Here is a 22,703-nt window from a genome sequence, read left to right as displayed (position 1 = left end):
CTTTCTTTCTTTCTTTCTTTCTTTCTTTCTTTCTTTCTTTCTTTCTTCTTTCTTTTGAGGCAGCTTGTCAGACTTAGTCTGTGTGGTAGACTTCCTATCATATTGAATTATTTGACATATTAAATATAAAGGGGTTAAAAAAAACTGCTCAGAATCCCCTTTAGTTTCTAGGACAGATTTTTGGACTTGACAAACACTGAAACAGCAAGCATTCCTAGTCCACCATGGAGCTCGCCTGCTAGTGAGGGGCATGGACACAAACGGGACTTTTTCGATGGGAGGTGGGCTGGGAGTCCCGTGGGGGCATATTCCTAAGGAGGTGACATTGAAGCAAGACCTGAAGAAGGAAGAGGAGCTGGCCTCAGGAGCGTGGCAGAGGCTTGCCTGGCAGAGGGGACAACTCATGCTGGAGCCTTGAGATCTGAAAGAGGCTGATGCCACCGGTAACTGAAAGGCAGGCATGGCTGGGACAGAGTGGCAAGACGTGAGATGAGAGAAAAGCCAGGGTGAGTGGCGCAGGTTCAGCTCGTCTGGGTCAGCAGGAAGTCACTGGCGGGCGGTGCCGCGTTCCCACCGCACAGAGGCAGACGCGCTGCCCAGAGGAGGCGGCCCGCCTGTGGGCACCAGCATGTGTACAGAGGCTGAGTGGGCTCCGCACGAGTCCCAGGAGGAGCGAGGGGTGCCCTGGTGGGCTGGGCGATGGTCACGACAGGGAGGGAGCTGGCAGCAGTTGAGGCGTTTTGCATGTAGATTGCTCAACAGTTTCCCATTTCAAAACCGCCTTGTCTCGGTCTCTCCTCAGCTTCTCCTGTCCTCCTCCTCTGGCCCCACGTCACTTGGAGGCTGCACTGCCCTCTGTCCTAGTCACCAAGCAGAAACACACTTAGTCTGATGTGGTGTCTGATGCAGCAGATGATCATCTGGCCGTTAGGGTTTCCTGTCCCCGGCAGCGGTGGCGGCCACTGTCTCTGAAATTCTCTCCAGCCCCTGCTTGTGAAGCAGCACCCTTTCTCAGCTTTCTTCCCACACTGCTGCTTTAATCTTTTCCCTCTAAGGGCTCTACCCCATTCTTTTTTCATCATAAAGGCATGTATTTAATAGTAATCTGAAAAACAGCCTTCGGGAGGCCAAGGTGGGAGCATCACTGAGGCCAGGAGTTCAAGACCAGCCTGGGCAACATAGTGAGACCCGTTCTCTACAAAAAATCAAAACATTAGCCAGGTGAGGTTGTGTGCACCTGTAGTCCCAGCTACTTGGGAGGCTGAGGCAGGAGAATCACTTGAGCCTGGAAAGTCAAGGCTGCAATGAGCTGGGATTGTACCACTGCACTCCAGCCTGGGTGACACAGCGAGTCCTTGTCTCAATTAAAAAAATAATAACTGAAGCCAACTTCTCAAGAGACCCCAGCTATGCAGTCAGTCATGGCTGCAGTGATACTGGTGCATTTTTTATTAGGCTCAGACACAAACACTAAAATGGTCCCATATAGACAAATTCCAAAGAATGGGCTGTTTACTGTGAACACCATGGAAAGAAAAAAGGCACAAGAGTCTGACTTTATCCTTTGGCCCTGAGCCTAGGGCCATCCTACCCTATTGGAAAGGACAGTCTCAACAGCAGTCACCAGCACTCCCTCAGCTTCACGGCAATGCAGTAAAGCCCGCGGTGGCCTGTTCCCCGGGGTGCATTGTCATATACACTGGGAGCAGCTTTGATTTGAAATGAGAAGTGCTACATTTAAAACATTAACAATTTGAGTATTTCAGTTACAGCTATGTAACGAGAGAGACTTAAGGTTACAAGAGGCAGAAAAATGGTGTCGTTAACTGTGTTCAGCAGATTTAAATGTGTTCCTAGATAAGGCGGCCTCAGCACTTCCCTCCAGCTTTCCAGCTACTGCCTGGGAGGACTCCGCTCCCATCACCTTCTGGCAGCGTTGAAGAATCCTTTCCCAAATAGCTAAAGAAATTGGGTAAATGTCAGCAAAGCAAGGTTCTTCTCGCGCGGAGGTGAGTAGACCCATGGTGCCCGTTTGCACAATGTGCCCCGTACTCTAGCTGAGTGCCCAGCGCCACTCTGAAGTCTCATTTTCTTCCTGCCATGCCATTGACAGCACAGATTTATGTGTAGTTCCTGGAGGTTCAGGATCTTCTAAAATGGAAGCCACGTTCTACTTGCTAGGAGGGCCAGCTGTCTCCTCATCCCGGGTCAGCCACAGCCTTACTCCAGGTCTCTGGGAATCTTGCACCCCAGCCCTGCTTGCTCCTGTGCCCTCAGAGCCCATGGTGGGTCCATCGAGCCCTTCAGGGGCCAAGAGATCACTGGGACCCTGTCTCTGGTGCCAGGGTTTTGCCTGTGACATGTCCCAGCTGGTACTACAGACTCTCCATCTGCTTTGTCTGTCCTGAGGATGCTCCAGCATCCGTCCCAGGTCCAGCACCCTCGTTGCCTGGGGCAGGCCTGCTCGCCACTCCCTATGCAGTTCCTGATGCTCTGTGCCTGCGAGGGTTCTCGTTTTTGAAGACACTGCTCCTGGGTCCCAGAAATTCTTTTAACCTAGTTTTTATCCTAACCACAGGAATGTTAAAAGTATTCCTTCCTCCTTGATGGCAACCTTACGAAACTTTGCTTCCTGAAGAACAAGTTGATGCAGGCGGACCACACGGGGTGTATGGCCTCCTCTCGGGGGAGGCCCCATTCATAGGTGACCGCTCGTCCTTCCACCCCCCCCCTCCCTCACCCCAGCCCTACTATTCCCACTGCTGCCAACTCCACAGCCTCAACTTTTTGTGTACCTTTTAAATGCCAGCACCCCCCCCACACACTTTCCTCAACTCTTCTCATCCTCTGCTCTCGCCACGCTGACCTCATCCAAAGCTACAACTTCACCCAACACGCTGGGAAAAGAGTTCCAAACGCCTCCCTTCTGAGCTCTAGACCCTGGCATGACCCTGCAGCCTGCTCACTGAGCCTGCAAAAGCTCCACTGCAGAGACTTCATGCTTTTTGTCTTCCCAAGAACGATTCCACCAATACTTCCTCACTGGGAATGGCAGCTACCCGCTCCCAGGCGCCCACACCGGAGCCCCAGGCCATCCTCATGCTCTGCAGCCCGCCTGGCTCAGGGCTTCATCCCAGCAGCCCCAGCCAGGAAGACCCTTCGCTTTCAGAACAGAACGACCTGCTGTTCCCTGATCCTGGAATGCACGCGCACGCCTGGATGCTTCCTCACTGCTGTGTCCATCCCAAGGCCGCCCGGCCTGCTCCAGGAGGTCCTCCCCTCTCACCCGCTGTGGGATTGGGCAGCCCCGTTCTGTGCTTTCTTGGTGCATGAGTCTATCAGAGCATTGCTCACTTTCATTTCTAAGCTTTCCTTTCACCTGAAGGTGGGAATTTTAGCTTGCAACTATTTCTCCAGCACAAAAGAGAGGGCGGGCGGGCGGGCAGAATGCCGAGTGCCAGGTGGTCAACTCCCTCCCTGCAATCTCCCCTGCTCTGCCGGGTCCGGAGGGCTGACCCTTCTGGTCTCCTGGCTCCTGCTTCAGTTCAGCCGGTGGGCGCTGTTGGGGGAGGCGGGAGGCGGGAGGCAGGACAACGGACCTGGGTGTTTCTGCTGGCGCTGTCTGGCGGTGGAGCTGCCTGTGTCTAGGCCCGCGGCTCCGGACGCTGCTGCTCACCCCTCAGGCTCAGAGGTGGCAGTGCCCCGAGGCTGCCAACACTGTCACGGGCCCTTCCCTCGCAGCTCTTCAAGATGCCAGAGATGCGTGCCTTCTCATTTCCCGGCGGGACCCTGACTCAGACAGGAAGAAGGAAGGATTTTTGCAAACACACTCTTGACAGCGTAAGTTATAGTGTAAAAAATAATGTTTTTTATTAAAAATCCATATTTATAAAGAAAAAATGGGGAAGGAGGACAAAAAGGAAACTGAAAGATGTTTAGGGAGTTTACATTTTTTTCTTGTCAATTTTACGGAGAACATTTTCATATCTCTAAAGTGAATTACTTTATGTTCATGATAATATAGTATTTGGGAGCACTTTGGGATTACTTTTAGGAAAGTGGCAGAAGTAATGGAGTTCCCAGACACTCCTCCTCCCGTTCCCCTGATGTTAACTGTGACACATTTGTCAAAACTAAGAAATGAACATTGGTCCATTGCTGTTGAACCAACCTGCAGGCTACTTAGGTTTCACCGGGTTTTCCAATAATGTCCTTTTTCTATTCCAGGATGCGGTCCAGGCACCACGCAGCGTTTGGTCATCACATCCTCTTAGCCTCTTCTGGACACTGGTAATCTGGTAGTTTCTCAGATTTGCCTTACTTTTCGTGACCTTGACCAATTCTGATTTGACAGTTTCAATCCTCATTATCTTCAAGTCTTCCTATAATTTAGCATATTTGTCAAAGCTGTTTTCAACATCAGTGTGTACTAATTCCATCCTTTCATTGCTAGGCCTGTTTGTTTTTATTTAAGACTTTTATTAACAGGTGTTTTTCAGTTTGTTACTTTTTTGAAAAAATCAACTTGTAAACTTTTACGACAAATTAAAAATGAAGTTCTTAAAAAATCTCAACTTGAGCAGATATGAAACCATTTGAAAAACCTTTAAAGACGTATTGAGAAAAACCAGGCTTTTTAAAAAAACACTTTATTACCAAAAAGAGACATCTTTAGGTAAAAATAATTAAAAACCTCATGCCCCACAGATAATGCAAATAGTTCTAGTTATCTGGTCAACAGACAAAAAGCAGGCACTTAAGGTCTTCAGCTCCAATCTTTTGTTCATTTCTTCTTGCTGGAATTTCCTAGTTCTTGTTTGATGACTAAACCGGGTGATGGCGGAGATAGCAGCCGGCATTTTCTCAGCCCACCCTGCTCAGCCTGGAGCCAGGAATTCTCAGCTGGTGGATCCGCTGCTTGTGTCTCTGCCATCTTGTGGTTTAGGGTTTTCTGGGCAACTGCGTCAGTCATTGAAGTCGTGGCGGCCCCGGTGCTGAGGTGGCTGGTGACCTTGGGTCTCATCTCCTGGATTGTCTTTATCCTCTTCCTTGCTGTCCTCTCCAGGCTGTCTTGGGTGAGGAGGGCCATGCGGAATCATGGTCTGTGTCCCCGGTACACGCGCTGCCTCGCTGGTCTCCCTGCACCCTGGCTGTCACCCCTGCATCTGTCACCCCTGCATCGCTGCTCCCGGCCGCCCGGAGGCTGGAGAACTGCAGCCTCCATGGAGGAAAGTGGGACTCTGCAGTGGGGCCGGCGTGGTGGGGCCTGGCCTGTGGCAGTGCTGTCTGATCCCTCCTTCTGTTCCCCAGTGACGATTCTGATGATTGCGGGGAGGACCCACATCTGTAGTGGTTACGGTGGCTGCAGGTTTACTGCCTTGACCTGGGTCCCACCAGGCCCTGTAACATTTGCTGCCTCCTCACCCTTTTCTCCTTCAACATCAGACTCTGCGGCCTCCCCAGCTCTCGCGCTGCCAGGGTCCTCCTCCTTCACGGCAGTCTGGTGAAGAAACATCTTCCTTGGTGTGAAACCATATCTGTTCCTTACCCTGAACCGTTTGTTCCCAAATCCTTTGCCGTGACGACTTTCTTGTCCGCTCCAGCGGGGGTGACGGTGCCTGGGCTCCTCCCAGGGCGTGATGGCAGCTAGGCCAGGGCGGCGGTGGGGCTGCCCAGGGCTCTCTGGGATCCGCTCCCTGCTCCTGCTCCCTGGGATCCGCTCCCTGCTCCCAGTCGAACTCTCTAGGCCTGTTTAAATCACCTTTTTCTCCTGGTGACGGTTATATTCCTTTTTTTCTTTTTCTTTTTGGAGTCTCGCTCTGTTGCCCAGGCTGAAGTGCAGTGGTGTGATTTCGGCTCACTGCAACCTCCGCCTCCTGGGTTCAAGCGATTCTCCCACCTCAGCCTCCCGAGTAGCTGGGATTCCAGGCATGTGCTACCATGCCCAGCTAACTTTATTTTTAGTAGAGATGGGGTTTCACCACGTTGGCCAGGCTGCTCTCGAGGTGATCCGCCTGCCTCGGCCTCCCAAAGTGCTGGGATTCCAGGCGTGAGCCACCGCACCCAACTGGTTTCTTCCTTTTGAAGCCTGTTCTTGAAGCACTTTTCCAATGAGTCTGACGGCGCCTTTACCCTTGGCCAAGTCCAGCCCCACTCCTAAGGCATGGCCCTTCAGGGAATACCCTGGGCACCCTGAATACTCAGTGGGGCCTGTGACTTGGCTGGTGGCAGCCTCAATGATTTCCAGCCCCACCTGACCTTTGGGAGCTGTTCAGTTTATAGTCTCCCAGCCTCATAAGTTTCCGCAGACAGACTGAAATATAGCCAGACTCCAGGGACCCCTGTGCAGGTTCTGGGCCCTCTCTCTGTTTAGCTCCTTCCTCTCCTTCATCCTCCAATGCAAAATTCCAGCCACCTTAGCCTCCCTGGGAACCACTGGCTGAAGAGGTGCTGCATGTTTTTCTAAGTCTCTGCAGTTTTTTACTCCAGGAAGACAAGCCCAGATCCCATTACTCCTTCTTGGCCAGGAGCAGAACTTGTGTCTTTTGTTTAAAATGTTTCCTTCTTGTCAAATTCTACTTCTTTGAAGGCCTTATTATTTCTTTGCCCCCATGTTCCTCCTTATCCTTAATTGCTCACACTTCTTGAGTTCTGTCACCACATTCTGAGTTTTCAGATTCACTCTAGTTAGTCCTCTCATGTCACTCTCCTCATGCCTTAAGCTCATTTTTGAATCAGTATGTTACAGTTTGGGTCGGTTCTGTGAGCACATCCTTCTGGAGTGCTTTCATTATACAAATGCCATTTAGCTCTTTTTCTTCTTATACTTTGTATGGGACTTGGCCTTGATCCTCTTCTGTTGCTCATCTGGTGGGAACCGAGTTTCTGAACATGGAGGAGCGTAGCTCAGACAGCTTTCCCACGTGGGGGAGCGTGGCTCAGACAGCCTTCCCACGTGGGGGAGCATGGCTCAGACAGCTTTTCCACATGTGGGAGCATGGCTCAGACAGCCTTCCCACGTGGGGGAGCGTGGCTCAGCCTTCCCACGTGGGGGAGCGTGGCTCAGCCAGCCTTCCCACGTGGGGGAGTGTGGCTCAGACAGCCTTCCCACGTGGGGGAGCGTGGCTCAGACAGCTTTTCCACATGTGGGAGCATGGCTCAGACAGCATGGCTCAGACAGCTTTCCCAGCCTTGCAAAGCTCCCTCTTCTGTTTTCCTGCACTGCTAAAGCTATGGTCACTCCTTCTGCCAATGGCTGGCTTCACTTCCCTCTACTTCTCCAAGCTGTCTTTCCTTTTTCTTTACTATTATTCACTTACTACTGTTTGTCTATTATCCCTGTCTTGCTCAATTTCGACTCCGTGCCCTGGCAGTTTCAAGAGTTCAAAGGAACTAGAAGCCTTCATCCCCTAAGTCCTCCCTCCCCCAGGGACGCCTGCTGCTACCCACTGCTGGAGAGGCAGACGACCCCACGGTGTTGGCTGCTCCGACTCCCGTTTCCTGCGGCCACCGTTGCCTTTTCCTATCCTCCACTCCTCAACACACCATCTGCCTGGAGCTTGCCTGGTCTCTGGCACACAGGTCTCGGGCGTCCAGCTCCTCCTACCCACTTTAGAGACTTCGCAGCTACCTTGCACCTACCTACTTTGAAAATACCATCCATGGGTTTTGGGTTTGTCTGTCTAGTTGCTCTAATTTTATGTGGATGTTGACTGGGCAAAATTTGAAAGCTGCGCTGCCACCTTTTCTGCAATTTCCTGAGAAGCCCCCATGTCGGTCTGTTTTATTTCAGCCATTTTAATGGATGTCAAGTGGCATCTGAATGTCGTTTTAATTTGCAGTTCTTTGGTGACCATGATACTGAACACCTTTTCATACACAGAGCTATTTATACTTCTTTGGTGAAGTATCCAAATATTGTGTCCATTTTGAAAATTGGGTTGTCTTTTTAGTACTGAATTTTAAACACAAACCCTTGAATATAGTTCTGTGGCTTTTTTCATTTTCTCAGTGGTGTCTTGATAAGCAGAAGCTTAATTCTGAAGTTCAATTTGTTAATATTTTATGGCTAGTTGTTTTTAAAAAAAATTTTATTAATATGTTGCCCAGGCTGGTCTCTTAACTCCTGAGCTCAAGCAGTCCTCCCACATTGGCCTCCCAAAGCGTTGGGATTACAGGCATGAACCACCTGTGCCTGGCCTTTTTCTTTTTCAAATACAGACAGGTTCTCACTATGTTGACCAGGCTGGTCTGGAAACTTCTGGCTTCAAGCAGTTCTCCTGCCTTGGCCTCCCAAAAGTGTTGGGATTGCAGGCATGAGCCACCATGCCTGGCCAATGGCTGGCTCTTTAATGAGTGCTTAAGGAATCTTTGCCTACCCTAAAGTCATGAAGTATTCTCCTACATCTTCTAAAAGCTTTATAATTGTAGTTTTTATGTTTAGATCTTAATGTTTATTAGTGGTACAAGGTGGTAACAGAGGTGTCACAGGTAATTTTTTGTCCACAGGGATATCAGATTCTTGCAGCACCATGTGTTATAATAATTTTCTGTTCCCCACTGCATTGTATTGGCTCCTTGGCTGCAAATCAATTGGCCATATATGTCTGGGTCTATTTCTCTTCCACCAATCAATTCATTATCCTTAAGTCAGCAACACAGTAAGTCTTGAATTAGTGTAAATCCTCCAACTTTTTAGGCCTATGCATTTCCATATCAATTTTAAAATTATCAGTTTCCACAAAAAGCATACTGGGATTTTGATTAAAAGTAGCAGTAAATTCATAGATCAAATTGTGGAGAATTAACATCTTATTAACACTGAGTCTTCCAATCATGAATGTAATATAGTTCTCTAATCTTAACTTTTCTCAGCAATGTTTTCTACTTTTCATCATACAAATCTTACACATATTTTGTCATACATACCCTAAATTCTTGTATGTTGGATGCTATTGTAAACTGCAATGATAATACCATGAACTTCAGTTTTGAGCTGTTTGTTGCCAATATGAAGAACAATTCATTTTTATATTGATTTTTTTGTGGTCTTGATAAATTCCTTACTATGTCTAATAGTAGTTTTGAAGACACCCTATGATTTTCTGCATACTTGATCATAGTCTGCAAATAAATACTTTTACTTCTTCCTTCCTAATGTACATGCCTTTCTTTTTCTTGCTGTATTGCACTGGCTAGGAGAGGTAAGAACAGGTGTCTTTGCCTTGTTCCCAATCATCTTTCACATTACATGAGGCTAGCTGTAGTATCTCCACAGATGCACTTTATGAGGTTGAGGAATTTTCTTTCCATTCCTAGTTTGCTGAGTTTTTATCATAAGTGGGTGTTGAAGTCTGTCAATTTTTTTCCTACATTTTTTTCCCCGCAAGGTCACGTATGCCTTTCCCCTTGTATTACTAACACTGTAAATTATATTAATCAAATCTCCAATGTTAAACCATCTTTGCATTCCTGGACTAAAACCAATTTGTTCATAATGTATCATCCTTTTTATATGTTGCTGGATTTGATTTGCTAATTTTTATAAGGAAATTTTTCTTCTATATTCATGTAGGATATAAAAATCCTCTGTGTTCTATCTGCTCATCCCTCCCTCCTTCTATTATCTGGGTTCTCCAGAAAAACAGGACCAACAGGATGTATGGAAATATAGAAAGAGATTTATTATGAGGGACTGAGACGCTCGATGATTTACTGCCTGCAAGATGGAAGCCCAGGAAAGGCAGTGGTAGTGTTCCAGCCCAAGGCTGAGGCTCAGGAGAGCCAATGATGTAGGTCCTCGTCTGAGTCCAAAGGCCTGAGAGCCAAAACACTGACATCTAGCTTCAAGGAGTGAGCAAGTCACCCTTCCTTCACTTCGTTCTATTTAGGCTCCCAATGGATTGAGTGGTGCCCGCCCGCATTCGTGAGAGCGGATCTTCTTTACCGAGTCTTCTGATTCAAACATAATCGCCTCTGGAAACATCCTCACAGACACTCACAGAAATAATGTCTTACCAGTTACCTGGGCATTCTTTAGCTCAGTCAAGCTGACATAAAATCAACCATCACATTCTCCCATAACCCCTAGCAAGCAGTGATCTTTTTGCCTCTGTGTTTTTGCCTTTTCCAGAATGTCATATAGTTGGAATCATAGCTTTTTCAGATCAGCTTCTTTCACTGAATAATATATTCTTAACATCCCTCTATGACTTTTCAAGGCTTATGGCTTAATTCTTCTTAGCACTGAATGTTCCATCGTCTGAATGTACTATAGTTCATCCATTCATGCACTAAAGGACATCTTGCTTCCAGGTTTCAGCAGTCATGAATAAAGCGCTATAAAACATTCCTGTACTAAAGGATACCTCGCTTCCAGGTTTTGGCAGTCATGAATACAGCTGCTGTAAAATCCATGTGCAGGCTCCTTTGGCTAAACGCCAAGGAGCGCAACTGCTGGATCACAGGGTAAGAGTATGTTTATGAAGAAACTTGCCAAAGTGGCTGTACCACTTTGTACCACTCCCACCAGCAGGGAATCAGAGCTCCTGCCATTCAGCATCCTTTTTAATATCTGTAGACTCTAGTGCGCTTGCAACTCATTCCTGATGTTGGTAATTTCTGTGGTTTTTTTTTTTTTTTTTTTTTTGGCTAGAGGTTTATCAATTTTACTGATCTCTCAAATCAGCTTTTAGCTTTTTCTCTGTTTTGTTTCATTCATTTCTGTTCTGGTATTTAATATTTCATTTCTGTCTCTTTGTCTAACTTGCTCTTTTTCTGTTAAGATGGAAGCTAAAGTCATTGAGACTTGTATCCTTTTCTAATATAGGTGCTTAATGCTATAAAACTTCCAAGTACTGCTTTAGCTGCACGCCACACACTGTTGTATTTTCATTTTTGGTCAGTTCAAAATAGCTTTTTGATTTTTTTCCCTGACCCTTAAGGTACTGGGAAGTGTGCTAGCTTTTTATAATATTTGGAGATTTTCCAAGTGTCTGTTATTGATTTATATTATACTTGGCATGACTTGCTCAATATCCCAGAATATGGTCTATCTTGGTAAATGTTCCATGTATTCTGTTGTTGGGTAGTGTCAATGAGGCCACGATGGTTGACAGTATTGTTCAAGGTTTCTACATTACACTGTTTTTCTGTCTACTTGTTCTATCAGTTATTGAGAGGTGTGTTGAAATCTCTTACTACAACTGTGGATGGGTGTACTTCTTGCAGTTTTAACAGAACTTCAAAATAAAGGCCACAAAAACTGATAAACTGGGATTAAGTTGAACCTTTTATTCATGAAATGACGCTCTGTATCATCTGTAGTAATATTCTCTGTGCTGAAATCTACTTTGTCTAATATATCTATTCAGATGTCTTTCATCTATCTTACCATCCTTCTATTTTTAATGTATTCATAAAGTGAGTTTCTTATAGGCAGCATATAGTTGGATCTTGCATTTTTATCTAATCTGCCTTTTAACTGTGGCATTTACATTCATTACACTTAATGTGATTATTGACATGGTTGGATTTCAATCTACTATCTTGCTGCTCTTGTTTTCCATATGTACCATCCTGGCCTTTGAAGTCAAATCACAGATAAAATATTTAGGATGTGGTGCTTAAACTGTTTTGTGGTTCAGATAAAATATCTGAGTGTATACTCTGCAATATGAGACCGTCTCTCCTCTTAAGATGTGGTTTGGGAGGAAAATTCACCTTATATTTCAGAATTTTTAGTATATGCAAGTGATTCCCAAATGTCTTATCTCTAATTGAGCTACATCTTCCAAGAGTCTGACCTCTATATCCAACTGCCTATTGAACAGCTCTCCTGGGTGCTGCCCAGGCAACTTTGATGTCCAGTATCTAAGGTCACACAGCTCAAGCTAAGAAACTGGGACGCGTCTTGAGAGGCAGAGGACTCTACAGAGCCTACTGGGTCATCAGCTGACTCCAAGAGCATGCAACACACCTCAGACCAGAGGCCCCAATCCAAGACAAAATATCCTAAATAATCAAAAGAATTTTTATTTTAAATGTAGATAATATCATAATTCATCAAAATAATTTATAATACTTAACTGCCTCTTATACTGTCTTATAAATGATGCCTTCTGAAGTTAAACATAATGTAGCTTCAGTTCTTTTAGATGATCTACTCACAACATACTAAACAGTAACAGTTTTTTTTTTTTAAAGCACTATCTATCTCCTATGAAGTCTAAGAAAGGAAATCATGACAAGTTCCTGATCAGATAAAAACCACTGCATCATTAAAGAAGATTAAAAAGAGGCATAAATAAATCTGAATAGAAATATCCATTTTCCTGGGTTTTATCCTTCTGTACAAGCCCAATTCTAGGGTTAAAATGATATTCTGGTTTGCCTCTATAAGCAAGAAATTCCTTAACAGCAGCTCAGAAATAACCTTAATGTCTAGGTGAAACCAGCTTCTTCACCTGTGGACACTCAGAGCTCCCATCTCTGTCAGACGCGTGTCACCTCTGCTAACACGCCCAGCATCTCCGGGAGGACAGGGAAATGTCATCCTCTCCAAGATGGCTCTACTCTACGCAACCCAGGCGTTCCTAAAGCCCCAAACTCCACACAGGAGGCAACGCCTGGTGAAGCACCGCTCCCGCCACAGCATCCACCTTAACCTTCCAAATGCCATTGCTGTGAAGAGGAGCCATCGCAGATCGCCATGGCGACAGAGCCCTTCTGACCCAGGGGATCCACCGCTCTCAGGCACTGTCCAACTGACACCTGGTATAGCCGATTGTTTTTCTGGGGGGGAAAAAAAAAAGGTAGCAAGAAAAAAAATATACTGCCAATTACTGGCAAAACGTGGAAATCCAGAAGAGATATGGAACATTTAAGAATTCAGATTAAGGGATACAATAGTCCCTCTTATCCAAAAATTAGTTTTCCGCTCTTTGTTACCTGCAGTAAGATACTTTCTGACCACAATCACGATTTGTATTATAGTACAGTGATTTGTTTTTACAGAGAACAAACAGACTGTTGGGCTTTGGCAATCCTCCCACCTCAGCCTTCTCAGTGCTGGGATTACAGGTGGGAGCCACTGCACAACCACAGTATGCTGTTGTAACTGTTCTCTTCTTTAGAGTTATTCTTGTGAACCTCTTACTGTGCCTAATTGATGAATTTTATCACAGGTATATCTCTAGAAAAAAAATACAGTATATACAGGGTTTGTACTGCCTGTGGTTTCAGGCATCCACTCAGGGGGACCACTGTACTGCAAACTGAGAAGATCACCCCCAAGGTAGAAAATGAGTTCATCTGCTGCACCCCTCACTCAACCTTCTGGGTCTCTGCACATTCTCCCAACATCACCGAGCACTCCTCACCCCAAAGGTCCACTGCTGGGATCCTCCTGACCCGTGGCATTTCATGAGCCGTGGTGGGTCTGATGAGCGAGTCTCTGACATATCTAGACAAAGGAGACTATTTAAAACCAGTTCATGCTCTTCATTATAAATCCAGATCTAGAGAAAAAAATAAAATAAAATTTAGATAACGAATTTTAAGACTGAACAACATTAATTCCTGGACGGTGTAGATGAGAGAGGAGCCCAACAAGCCTCTGGCTGACCCTCTGGAGACAGAAGGGCACATGGCTGCCATCTTCATCAATTCCTCATCGGTGGGGCAGTTAGGAAGCGCATAGACTGAATCACAGATTATCTTCAGGAACACACCTGGGTGACATGGCAAGTGCAGTGAACACCTCACTCCGCTCAAAAGGAATCTGTTCTCTTCTGCTCTCCTATTTACTCATTGCTTCAACTTATAGACTCCAAATGGATGTGTGCAGTGTTCACTAACATGAAGACCCTCGATCAGAGTCATAGGGAGCTGTAAGAGAATTTTCTGCACACTGCTATTGTTTCATAGCCTGTGTGTCCAGTAAGGGACCTACTGGCCACATGCAGCTATTGTACACTTGAAATGTGACTGGTGGCTACATTGAAATGTGACTGGTGGCTACAACTATAAAGTGACAACACAGTACACAGTACATTTAGAATAGGATAACTCCATCACCCCAACTTATATTTTCTGGAACAAATTTCAGCTCTCATCTCACTGGGACCTATACCACTGAAATGTCACCACAATTTTAATACTTCCACAACACTGCCACCTCTTCTACCCAGAAGCTGCACAGAAATCCCTTTTTTTTTTTTTTTTTTTTTTTTGACAGAGTCTCACTCTGTCACAAGGCTGGAGTGCAGTGGCACAATCTTGGCTCACTGCAACCTCTGCCTCCCGGGTTCAACCAATTTTCCTGCCTCAGCCTCCCGAGTAGCTGGGATTACAGGCACGCACCACCACACCCAGCTAATTTTTTTTGTGTTTTTAGTAAAGATGGGATTTACCATGTTGGTCAGGGTGGTCTTGAACTCCTGACCTCGTGATCCACCCACCTCAGCCTCCCAAAGTGCTGGGATTACAGGCATGAGCCACTGTGCTGGGCCCCAGAAATCCCTTTTTAACCATGTTTTCAGCACATGTATCACCTGAGACAGTGGGCATGAACTCTTCTGGGAGAATGTTTGAAGAAATTTCACAGTATACATTATTTACCAAAAAGTCCAAGTGGCTTTTTGTTTGTTTTTTCTGAGTGATACCAACCCACCACTAAAATAGAAATGAGACACTACAGTTTATGAGATTAGACTGCTGTTACATTATGCTATTTTATCAGACACAAATGAGTTTGAAATTGCTGTTCTCAATTGAAGTCCAAGTTATTTGCTGATTTTTAGGCCCATTTTAATATTATTTAGGAGACATACATAAGCTGAAATTACATTATGTGAATGGAATGAACTGAAACTCTGTAGTGCTTCCCTTGGCCATTTCTAACAAATTCCTATGGCTCGTAAGTCACAAGTTATTCCCTGTAATATTAGAAAGTACAAATAATGGTGTAAACAATTAAAATGTTCCATGACAATGAGCAGAGGTAGGAAAAACATACAAAGGAGACGAAAGTAGCCGACTGAGGTGTCATCTAAGGCCACTCTCATCCTTTTAACCCATTTATGCCGAAGGCTGTAATTTTTTTCGGTGAAAAATCAGACCCTGGCGATGACCTTGAGCAGTAGGATACAGATAAGCCCCATAAGCTTAGCGTTCCAATAACGGAACACTACGCATAAATGGGTTAAGAAAAGCCAGAATAGTAGACACTGACGTCCTCAGGAGTGACTGCCAGCAGCTTCCCTTCATTGGAAGCCACCTTGCAGGCACTGGCTGTGAGCTCCGAGGCCTCACTCACCTGATTTGGGTCACTGTAGTCACAGGTCTTAAGCACCACGAGGCCTCCCTTCTGACTTGGGCGGCCCTGGGCCACCAGGCATTTGTTGGTCTGGAGGTGATAGAGCTGTAAAAGAAGGCACTCAGCTCAGAATGCGGGAAGTAATCCCAGAGACGCCTCCCAAGCCTGCGGGTGGTTCCGGGCAAAATGTGAAAGGTGATTCCGGAGGCACGAATTCCAAGATACGCATTTTTAATTCCTAAGTTCTAGCCTCGGAACACAGGAGCATCAAGATAGACAGAAGTTATAACTCCAAAAGTTATCAGCAATTTTAACATGCAGGCAGTGTCAGCTAGGAATTCTAGCTACATATACATGTTTACTAATTTATATAGCAGATGAAGGAAATTAAAATGTCATCCCTGCCCTAAAGAACTTTCAAATGAAGTCAGGGATATAAGAACAACATGTATAAAAATGTACACAATGAAATGCAATATGCAGGCTACACTGGAGATACACAGATGACAACTATCGCAGAACTGTGAGGGCGAGACAAACAGCAAGAAGTAATAATGGTAGGGGATCAACTACATGGGCACACACTGCTCTCTTTTACTTAGAGAAAAATACCTAATACTAAACATCTTGATGCTGGGTTTTTGTTTTATTTTTGTTTTTGTTTTTTTGTCTTATTATAGAGTAGAGAGAAGAGGAAGGGAAAAGCTCTAGGCTTCCTCCTAGCCACTGAGGGAAGAGTTGGCACTGTTCTGGCAGAAGTGCCTTCTTCATAAAAGAAGGGACACTGGGCAACACAGACAGTATATGCCCTTAGCTTTAGAAGCCAACTCTAAGAGATGACTCAGGAGAAAGGGATGGTTTTCTGGCCAGACCCCTGTGACTATATAACTGTAATGAGTTTAAGCCACAAAGACAGCTAAGGAAATGTGGCTGAGGAATGTGCTTTCTGCTGAGCTCAGGTGACTTGTGGGAACACCAGACGTGAAATCCCACCCCATTCCCCCACTCTGGCCCTCACTACCACCTCCGCTCTATCTGTGACTTGGTTCCCAGAACTAAGAGTAAACAGCAGATCACTGCCCCACGCTCCACTTGTTTTCCTTTTTGGCCTGTCCCCTGACACTTCCATGGTCTCTGTCCAGGGTGTATTCCCATGTGCCTCTGCACTCTTGGAAACTGTCACAAAACTTAGCCTCAGAGAAGGCAACTATGCCGGCAAGGCAAGGATCTACACGTGAGGTCCTACACTTGCGTAGAGGAAGTTCTCATAAACAGAATATCATGAAAGGCAAGCTGAAGTCTGTCATTAGACTCTGCTAAATCCACAGTGTCATCTGTTATAGTTTATGGACACTTCAAAACTTCCTATCAAACGCTTTTCGTAAGACACCTGGAAAAGACTGCTTTCTTACCCTTCCACGTTGAAGGACTTTCGGTCGTTTTGGCCCTCTGTTGACAAAAATGGGTTGTTGGGGTTTGGCATGGGGCCCAGATATCTGCATCTCTGGGTATATATTATCCAAATACCATTTAAATGATTTACAACCCAACTTCTTTCTCAATTCAACACGCTCACTGATATTTCCATAGCTTTTTGTCTTTAGGTCAGGTCTTAAGGAAAAATACTGCTCCTGAATTTTAAAAAAGTAAAAATAAGAAAATCAAATTTTTTGTTAAAAATGATTATACAATGATACAGATATTTTTTACATGATGAAGTCCATTACTAACAATGATGATAACAGGAACCTTAAACTGTATCTGAGAATCAGTGAAACAGGCGTATATATGAGATCAGTTGGGCACAGTGGCACATGCCTGTAATCCCAGCTACTTGGGGGCTGAGGCTGCAGAATCACTTGAACCCGGGAGGTGGAGGCTGCAGTGAACTGAGATTGTGCCACTGCACTACAGCCTGGGCGACAGAGTAAGACTCTGACTCAAAAAAGACAAATAAAATCTCATGGTCTGTATGGCTCTCTGAATGGATCTTCCACCCGTTTTTGTAACAGCATGCATTAATCACTTGGAAAATACTATATATACTATATATGCATATAAAACCTATATATATATAAAACCACTGATCTCAGTAAAGACTTTTTTTTTTTTTTGAGATGGAGTTTCACTCTTGTTGCCCAGGTGGAGTACAATGGCACTATCTCAGCACACCACAACCTCCACCTCCTGGGTTCAAGCCGTTCTCCTGCCTCAGACTCCTGAGTAGCTGGGATTCACGCACCAGCACACCCGGCTAATTTTGTATTTTTAGTAGAGACGGGGTTTCTCCATGTTGGTCAGGCTGGTCTCGACTCCCGACCCCAGGTGATCCTCCTGCCTCGGCCTCACAAAGTGCTGGGATTATAGGCATGAGCCACCGTACCCGGCCAAGTAAAATTTTTAAGTACTAGGAAGCTGTCAAGCTTCTGGTGGTAAATGTAAGTTTTTCAAATCTAATTTTTACTTGAGAGCTTGAATTTTATCATTTGCAACAAATACTGTCAGTTGTTTTCATTTTCATTATTTAGTTCGTTTTACCCAAATATGAGTAATTATGGTTTGTGAGTCAGTCTTAACACATAAAAAGAGTGTTCCTGGAAAGCAGTGGCTAGCTCCGCCCACAACCCAAACAACCACACAAGTGTTTTTCCTTGAACCAACCACTGTACTTCAGTACGCAGCAGAAGTGCTTTCTGTGTGAGCATGCGTACTTACACAGGATACTAAAAAGGCACATTGAGATTTACTAAAATTATTATTATATCAATGACATTCAGAAATGAAACTGGCCTTTGTCTTCTCAGTGAGTGCTGGTGAAGAATGCAGTGACTACAGTATAACTGGGTGATGATGCCTCGATTTATGCTAAGGCACTAGCCACTTTACTCACCCATTTTACACACTCAGTGCAATGTCAACATGGTCAAAGAGGCAAATACTGTATTAACCTGTGAAAATGATTTTAAACTGGCAGACCTCCTCAGAGAGTGGCTAGGACTGGGACCATGCGCTGAGAACTGTGGTAGCCAGTGAATGATTTACAGATGAGCATGGAATTACACCTGAAAGTCTGGTCAAGGAGGGAGAAGGGAGATAAACAGTACTATAGAAGAAACACTGTGGAGTCCCTACTGCCCCCAAACACAGCGCACCACTCTGTCCCTCTCATTCCAGCACACGCTACGTGTCTCTGTTTACATTTTCCTCACGGTGTGAAAAATTACTGTGCACTCCCTTATTCATCTTTTATCCCTCAAAAACCTAACACAGAGCCTGGCATACAGGAGGTGCACAACAAATGTTTAAAAAATAACTATACACGGCCGGGCGCGGTGGCTCAAGCCTGTAATCCCAGCACTTTGGGAGGCCGAGACGGGCGGATCATGAGGTCAGGAGATCGAGACCATCCTGGCTAACACGGTGAAACCCCGTCTCTACTAAAAATACAAAAAACTAGCCGGGCGAGGTGGCGGGCGCCTGTAGTCCCAGCTACTCCGGAGGCTGAGGCAGGAGAATGGCGTAAAACCCGGGAGGCGGAGCTTGCAGTGAGCTGAGATCCGGCCACTGCACTCCATCCAGCCCAGGAGACACAGCAAGACTCCGTCTCAAAAAATAAAAAAAATAAAAAAAAAAATAACTATACACAGATACAGCAGCAGCTGGGCACGGTGGTTCACACCTATAATCGCAGCACTTTGGGAGGCCAAGGCTGGCAGATCACCTGAGGTCATGAATTCGACACCACACTGACCAAAATGTTGAAACCCCATCTCTACTAAAAAAACCAAATTAGCCAGGAATGGTGGCACACACCTGTAATCCCAGGTACTCGGGAGGCCGAGGTTGAGGCAGGAGAATCACTTGAACCCAGGAGGTGGAGGTTGCGGTGAGCCGAGATTGCACCACTGAACTTCAGCCTGGGCAACAAGAGTGAAACTCCGTCTCAAAAAAAAAAAAAAAATTCACAGCATTTGTCATAACAGTCAAAAGTGGAAAATGCCAGGCGTGATGGCTCACACCTATAATCCCAGCACTTTGGGGAGGCCAAGGCAGGTGGATCGCCTGAGCTCAGGAATTTCAGACCAGCCTGGGTAACACGGCAAAACCCCATCTCCACCAAAATACAAAAATTAGTCGGGCATGGTGGTGTGGGAGCTGAAGTGGGAGGATCACTTGATCCTGGGAGGCGGAGGCTGCGGCGAGCCAAAATCGCGCCACTGTACTCCAGACTGGGTGAGAGTGAGACTGTGTCAAAAAAAAAAAAGGTGGAAAAAACCTAAATGTTGATCAGCTGGATGGATAAAGTAAAATGTGGTCTGTTCATGCAATGGGATATTATTTGGCAATGAAAAGGAATGCAGACCCATACAAGGTGCGGCACGGACGAACCCGAAAACGCTGTGCTCAGCTGAAGAAGCCAGACGGAAAAGACCACGTGGTTTATGAGTCCATTTGTATGAGTAGACGCTTACAAAATTACAGGAGTCAGATTAGAACCAAAAAGAAGTGAAGTACTAGGTGAAGAGGGTGGGGGAAACTAGAAAGAGTCGGCCCTGAGGTGAAGGTTAACCAAGAGAAATATGCCAGAGTGAAAAGTAAAGCAACCAAAGCTATCACGAGGCCAGTCACTACTGGCTTATCATTCATCCTTCTAAACAAGAAATTTCATCTCACCTTGTATTCATCCAACCAGACATGTGCCAGCCTCAAAGAGTTGTGTGTCATGGTGTCCTGGCCTTCAGGAGATCCATAGGGTCGCCTTTTTCGGAAAATGTGTCCTACTCTAGAGCAAGGGATGATGAAAAGCTTACCGCCACACATCCAGATCTGGTCAGAAGCAAAAACAAGTGTGAACAGTTGCCTCATGTTATTGTGAAACCAATGTATGAATTTTCAATGAAATTAATCTTTATTCAATAGGTGTTTATGAAACGTGGCAAGATATTTACATCTCATTAGATACAAATATTCAAATAGAAGAAAATGAGAAGGTACACATTGTTAAAAATTATCTGTCTTTATCATTACAAGGAACTGAATTCTAAAACAATGCACATAGTAAGCATTTACTACCATGTGTCTGAAATTGCACTTACCCAACTCTGTCGCTTTAACAGATCAAGAGACTTGATGTTAGGCACTTAAGGACAAGAAGTGCTTATTACCTGGTCCTCCCATTTCAGTTTCACAGGTACTTGCTTATACAATGCATATTCTTTTTTAGAAAACAGATTTTTAAATATAAAATATATAGAATAACTCCAGATTAAGATTCAAAAGACCTTAGTTCTGGTCTAAATTCTGTCCTTGACTATCTGAATTACTTTGGAGTTAAGTTCATTTTTGTGGGACTCGATTACCTTATTTAAAAAAAAAAAAAAAGAGAGAGAGAGACTGAACTTTTAATAATAAAATCTATTAAATAAGAGGCACAATAAAATCTATTACGCCTTTAACCCTAACATTCTAAAACTTACAGAATGAAAACCTGCTTTTTTTGTTGTTGTTGTCAAGACACAGCCTTGCTCTTGTTCCCCAGGCTAGAGTGCAGTGGCACTTGGCTCACTGCAACCTCTGCCTCCCAGGTTCAAGCGATTCTCCTGCCTCGGCCTCCCGAGTAGCTGGGATTACAGGCACCCGCCACCATGCCCAGCTAATTTGTTTGTATTTTTAGTAGAGACGGGGTTTCCCCATGATGGCCAGACTGGTCTTGAACTCCTGACCTCAGGATCAGCCCGCCTTGGCCTCCCAAAGAGCTGGGATTATGGGCGTGAGCCACCACGGACCCAGCCAAAACCTGCTTTTTAGAAATACTGTAGTCAATACATTTGCAGAAATACAAAAGGACATATGAACAAGTATCATGGTATTATCTGATAGGGATTCTGCTAACTGGACTAGGAGATGGTTGGGAGAAATACTGGGATATTTGCTTGGAAGGAGAAGTCTTAGCTCTCCCCTTGCCCTCTTTCTGCCTTTTCCAAAGACTGTCTACACCATGGTCCTCTGAGCCACAGACCCCACCTACACTGTTACCTTTCAAACCTAAGCAATTGGAGAAGACAGATAATGCAAGGTGGATTTCTTCCTCAGGACAGCGGTACCTGTATACATAAAGGACTTAGTAAGCTACACATGTGGTGATGGTATAAGGCAGCATCGAACTGAGCTGTTTCTGAAAGTACAATGGGAAGCTATTAATTTTTCCAAGAGAACAGGTATGAACTAGGATGGTCTTAGGCCTCAGGGAAATCTGGTCACCCTGACTATATGTATCTGGTAGTATCAATAAAATAAACCAACAAAAAAAGAACAAACCTTTAAATTAGCACACTAAGACATTCTAAATTTATATCCAACCATTCTTTACAACAATACTTTCATAATTTATATATATACATATACACACACATACATACACAGAGTGGAATAACAGATACGGGAGACTCTAAAAGGTGGGAGGGGAGTCAGGGATGAAGTACCACCTATTGGGTACAATGTCCATTATTCCAGTGATGAGTGCACTAAAAGCCAGACTTTACCACCACACACTATGCACTTGTACCTCTAAATCCATAGAAACAGACTAGGTACAGTGGCTCACGCCTATAATCCTAACACCTTGGGAAGTCAAGGCAGGAGGACTGCTTGAGTCCAGGAGTTCAAGACCAGCCTGGGCAACACAGCGAGACTCGCATCTCTACAAAAAATAGAAAATTAGCCAGGTGTGGTGACATGCGCCTCTACTCCCAGCTACTTAGGAGGCTGAGAGGTGGGAGGGTTGCTTGAGCCCAGGAGTTCGAGGCTGCAGTGAGCCACTGTGTTCATGCCACTCTACTCCAACCTGGGCAGCAGAGCAAAACCTTGTCTCAAAAAAATAAATATGAATAAATATATGGCTTCTTACATGCTTTTTCATTTTGCTGTTGTTTTCCTAGTCAATGGATCAACATGTATACTTTTGACGTTTTAAATAGATATTATCCATATCACAGATTCTGACAAGGTAGCATTCATTAAGGACAATTTGTCAATAAAGATAACCATGGAGCACTCTGGGAGGCCGAGGCAGGAGGATCACTTGAGCCCAAGAGTTCAACACCAGCCTGGGCAACACAGTGAGACCCCATCTCTACAAAAAAATAGAAAAATTACAGGCACATGCCTGTAGTCCCAGCTAATCAGGAGGCTGAGACAAGAGGATCGCTTGAGCCCAGGAGGTCAAGGCTACAGTGAGCTATGATCACACCACTGCACTCCAGCCTGGGCGGCAGAGAAATACCCTATCTCAAAAAATATAATAATCAAGGAGAACATAAAGAAAATATGAGATCATGGATGAAGATCATATTCCGCTACACACAGTTATTAATTGAGCATGCAAAAA

The 22,703-nt window shown here is 45.0% G+C and overlaps 1 protein-coding gene across 4 annotated transcripts in view; it reads right to left on the bottom strand.

Annotated features, from left to right (window-relative positions):
• Positions 1-10,607: 10,607 nt before the first annotated feature.
• Positions 10,608-22,703, bottom strand: part of GALNT11 (polypeptide N-acetylgalactosaminyltransferase 11) — an 82,168-nt gene continuing 70,072 nt past the window's right edge. For all 4 annotated transcript variants that reach the window (XM_023225363.2, XM_023225368.3, XM_023225366.1 and 1 more), the window contains exons 8-12: positions 19,991-20,143; positions 16,729-16,947; positions 15,317-15,421; positions 13,380-13,517; positions 10,608-12,792 (exon numbers count right to left, since the gene is read on the bottom strand). In XM_023225363.2, coding sequence (XP_023081131.1) covers positions 12,661-12,792; positions 13,380-13,517; positions 15,317-15,421; positions 16,729-16,947; positions 19,991-20,143 — 747 coding nt within the window. In that variant the 3' untranslated portion in view covers positions 10,608-12,660. The remainder of the gene's footprint in view (positions 12,793-13,379; positions 13,518-15,316; positions 15,422-16,728; positions 16,948-19,990; positions 20,144-22,703) is intronic.

The sequence above is a fragment of the Piliocolobus tephrosceles genome, chromosome 8, assembly GCF_002776525.5.
Source record: "Piliocolobus tephrosceles isolate RC106 chromosome 8, ASM277652v3, whole genome shotgun sequence".
Lineage (NCBI taxonomy): Eukaryota > Metazoa > Chordata > Mammalia > Primates > Cercopithecidae > Piliocolobus > Piliocolobus tephrosceles.
The sequence above is the reverse complement of the archived record's forward strand: the minus strand, read 5'-3'. Positions and strand labels throughout refer to the sequence as shown.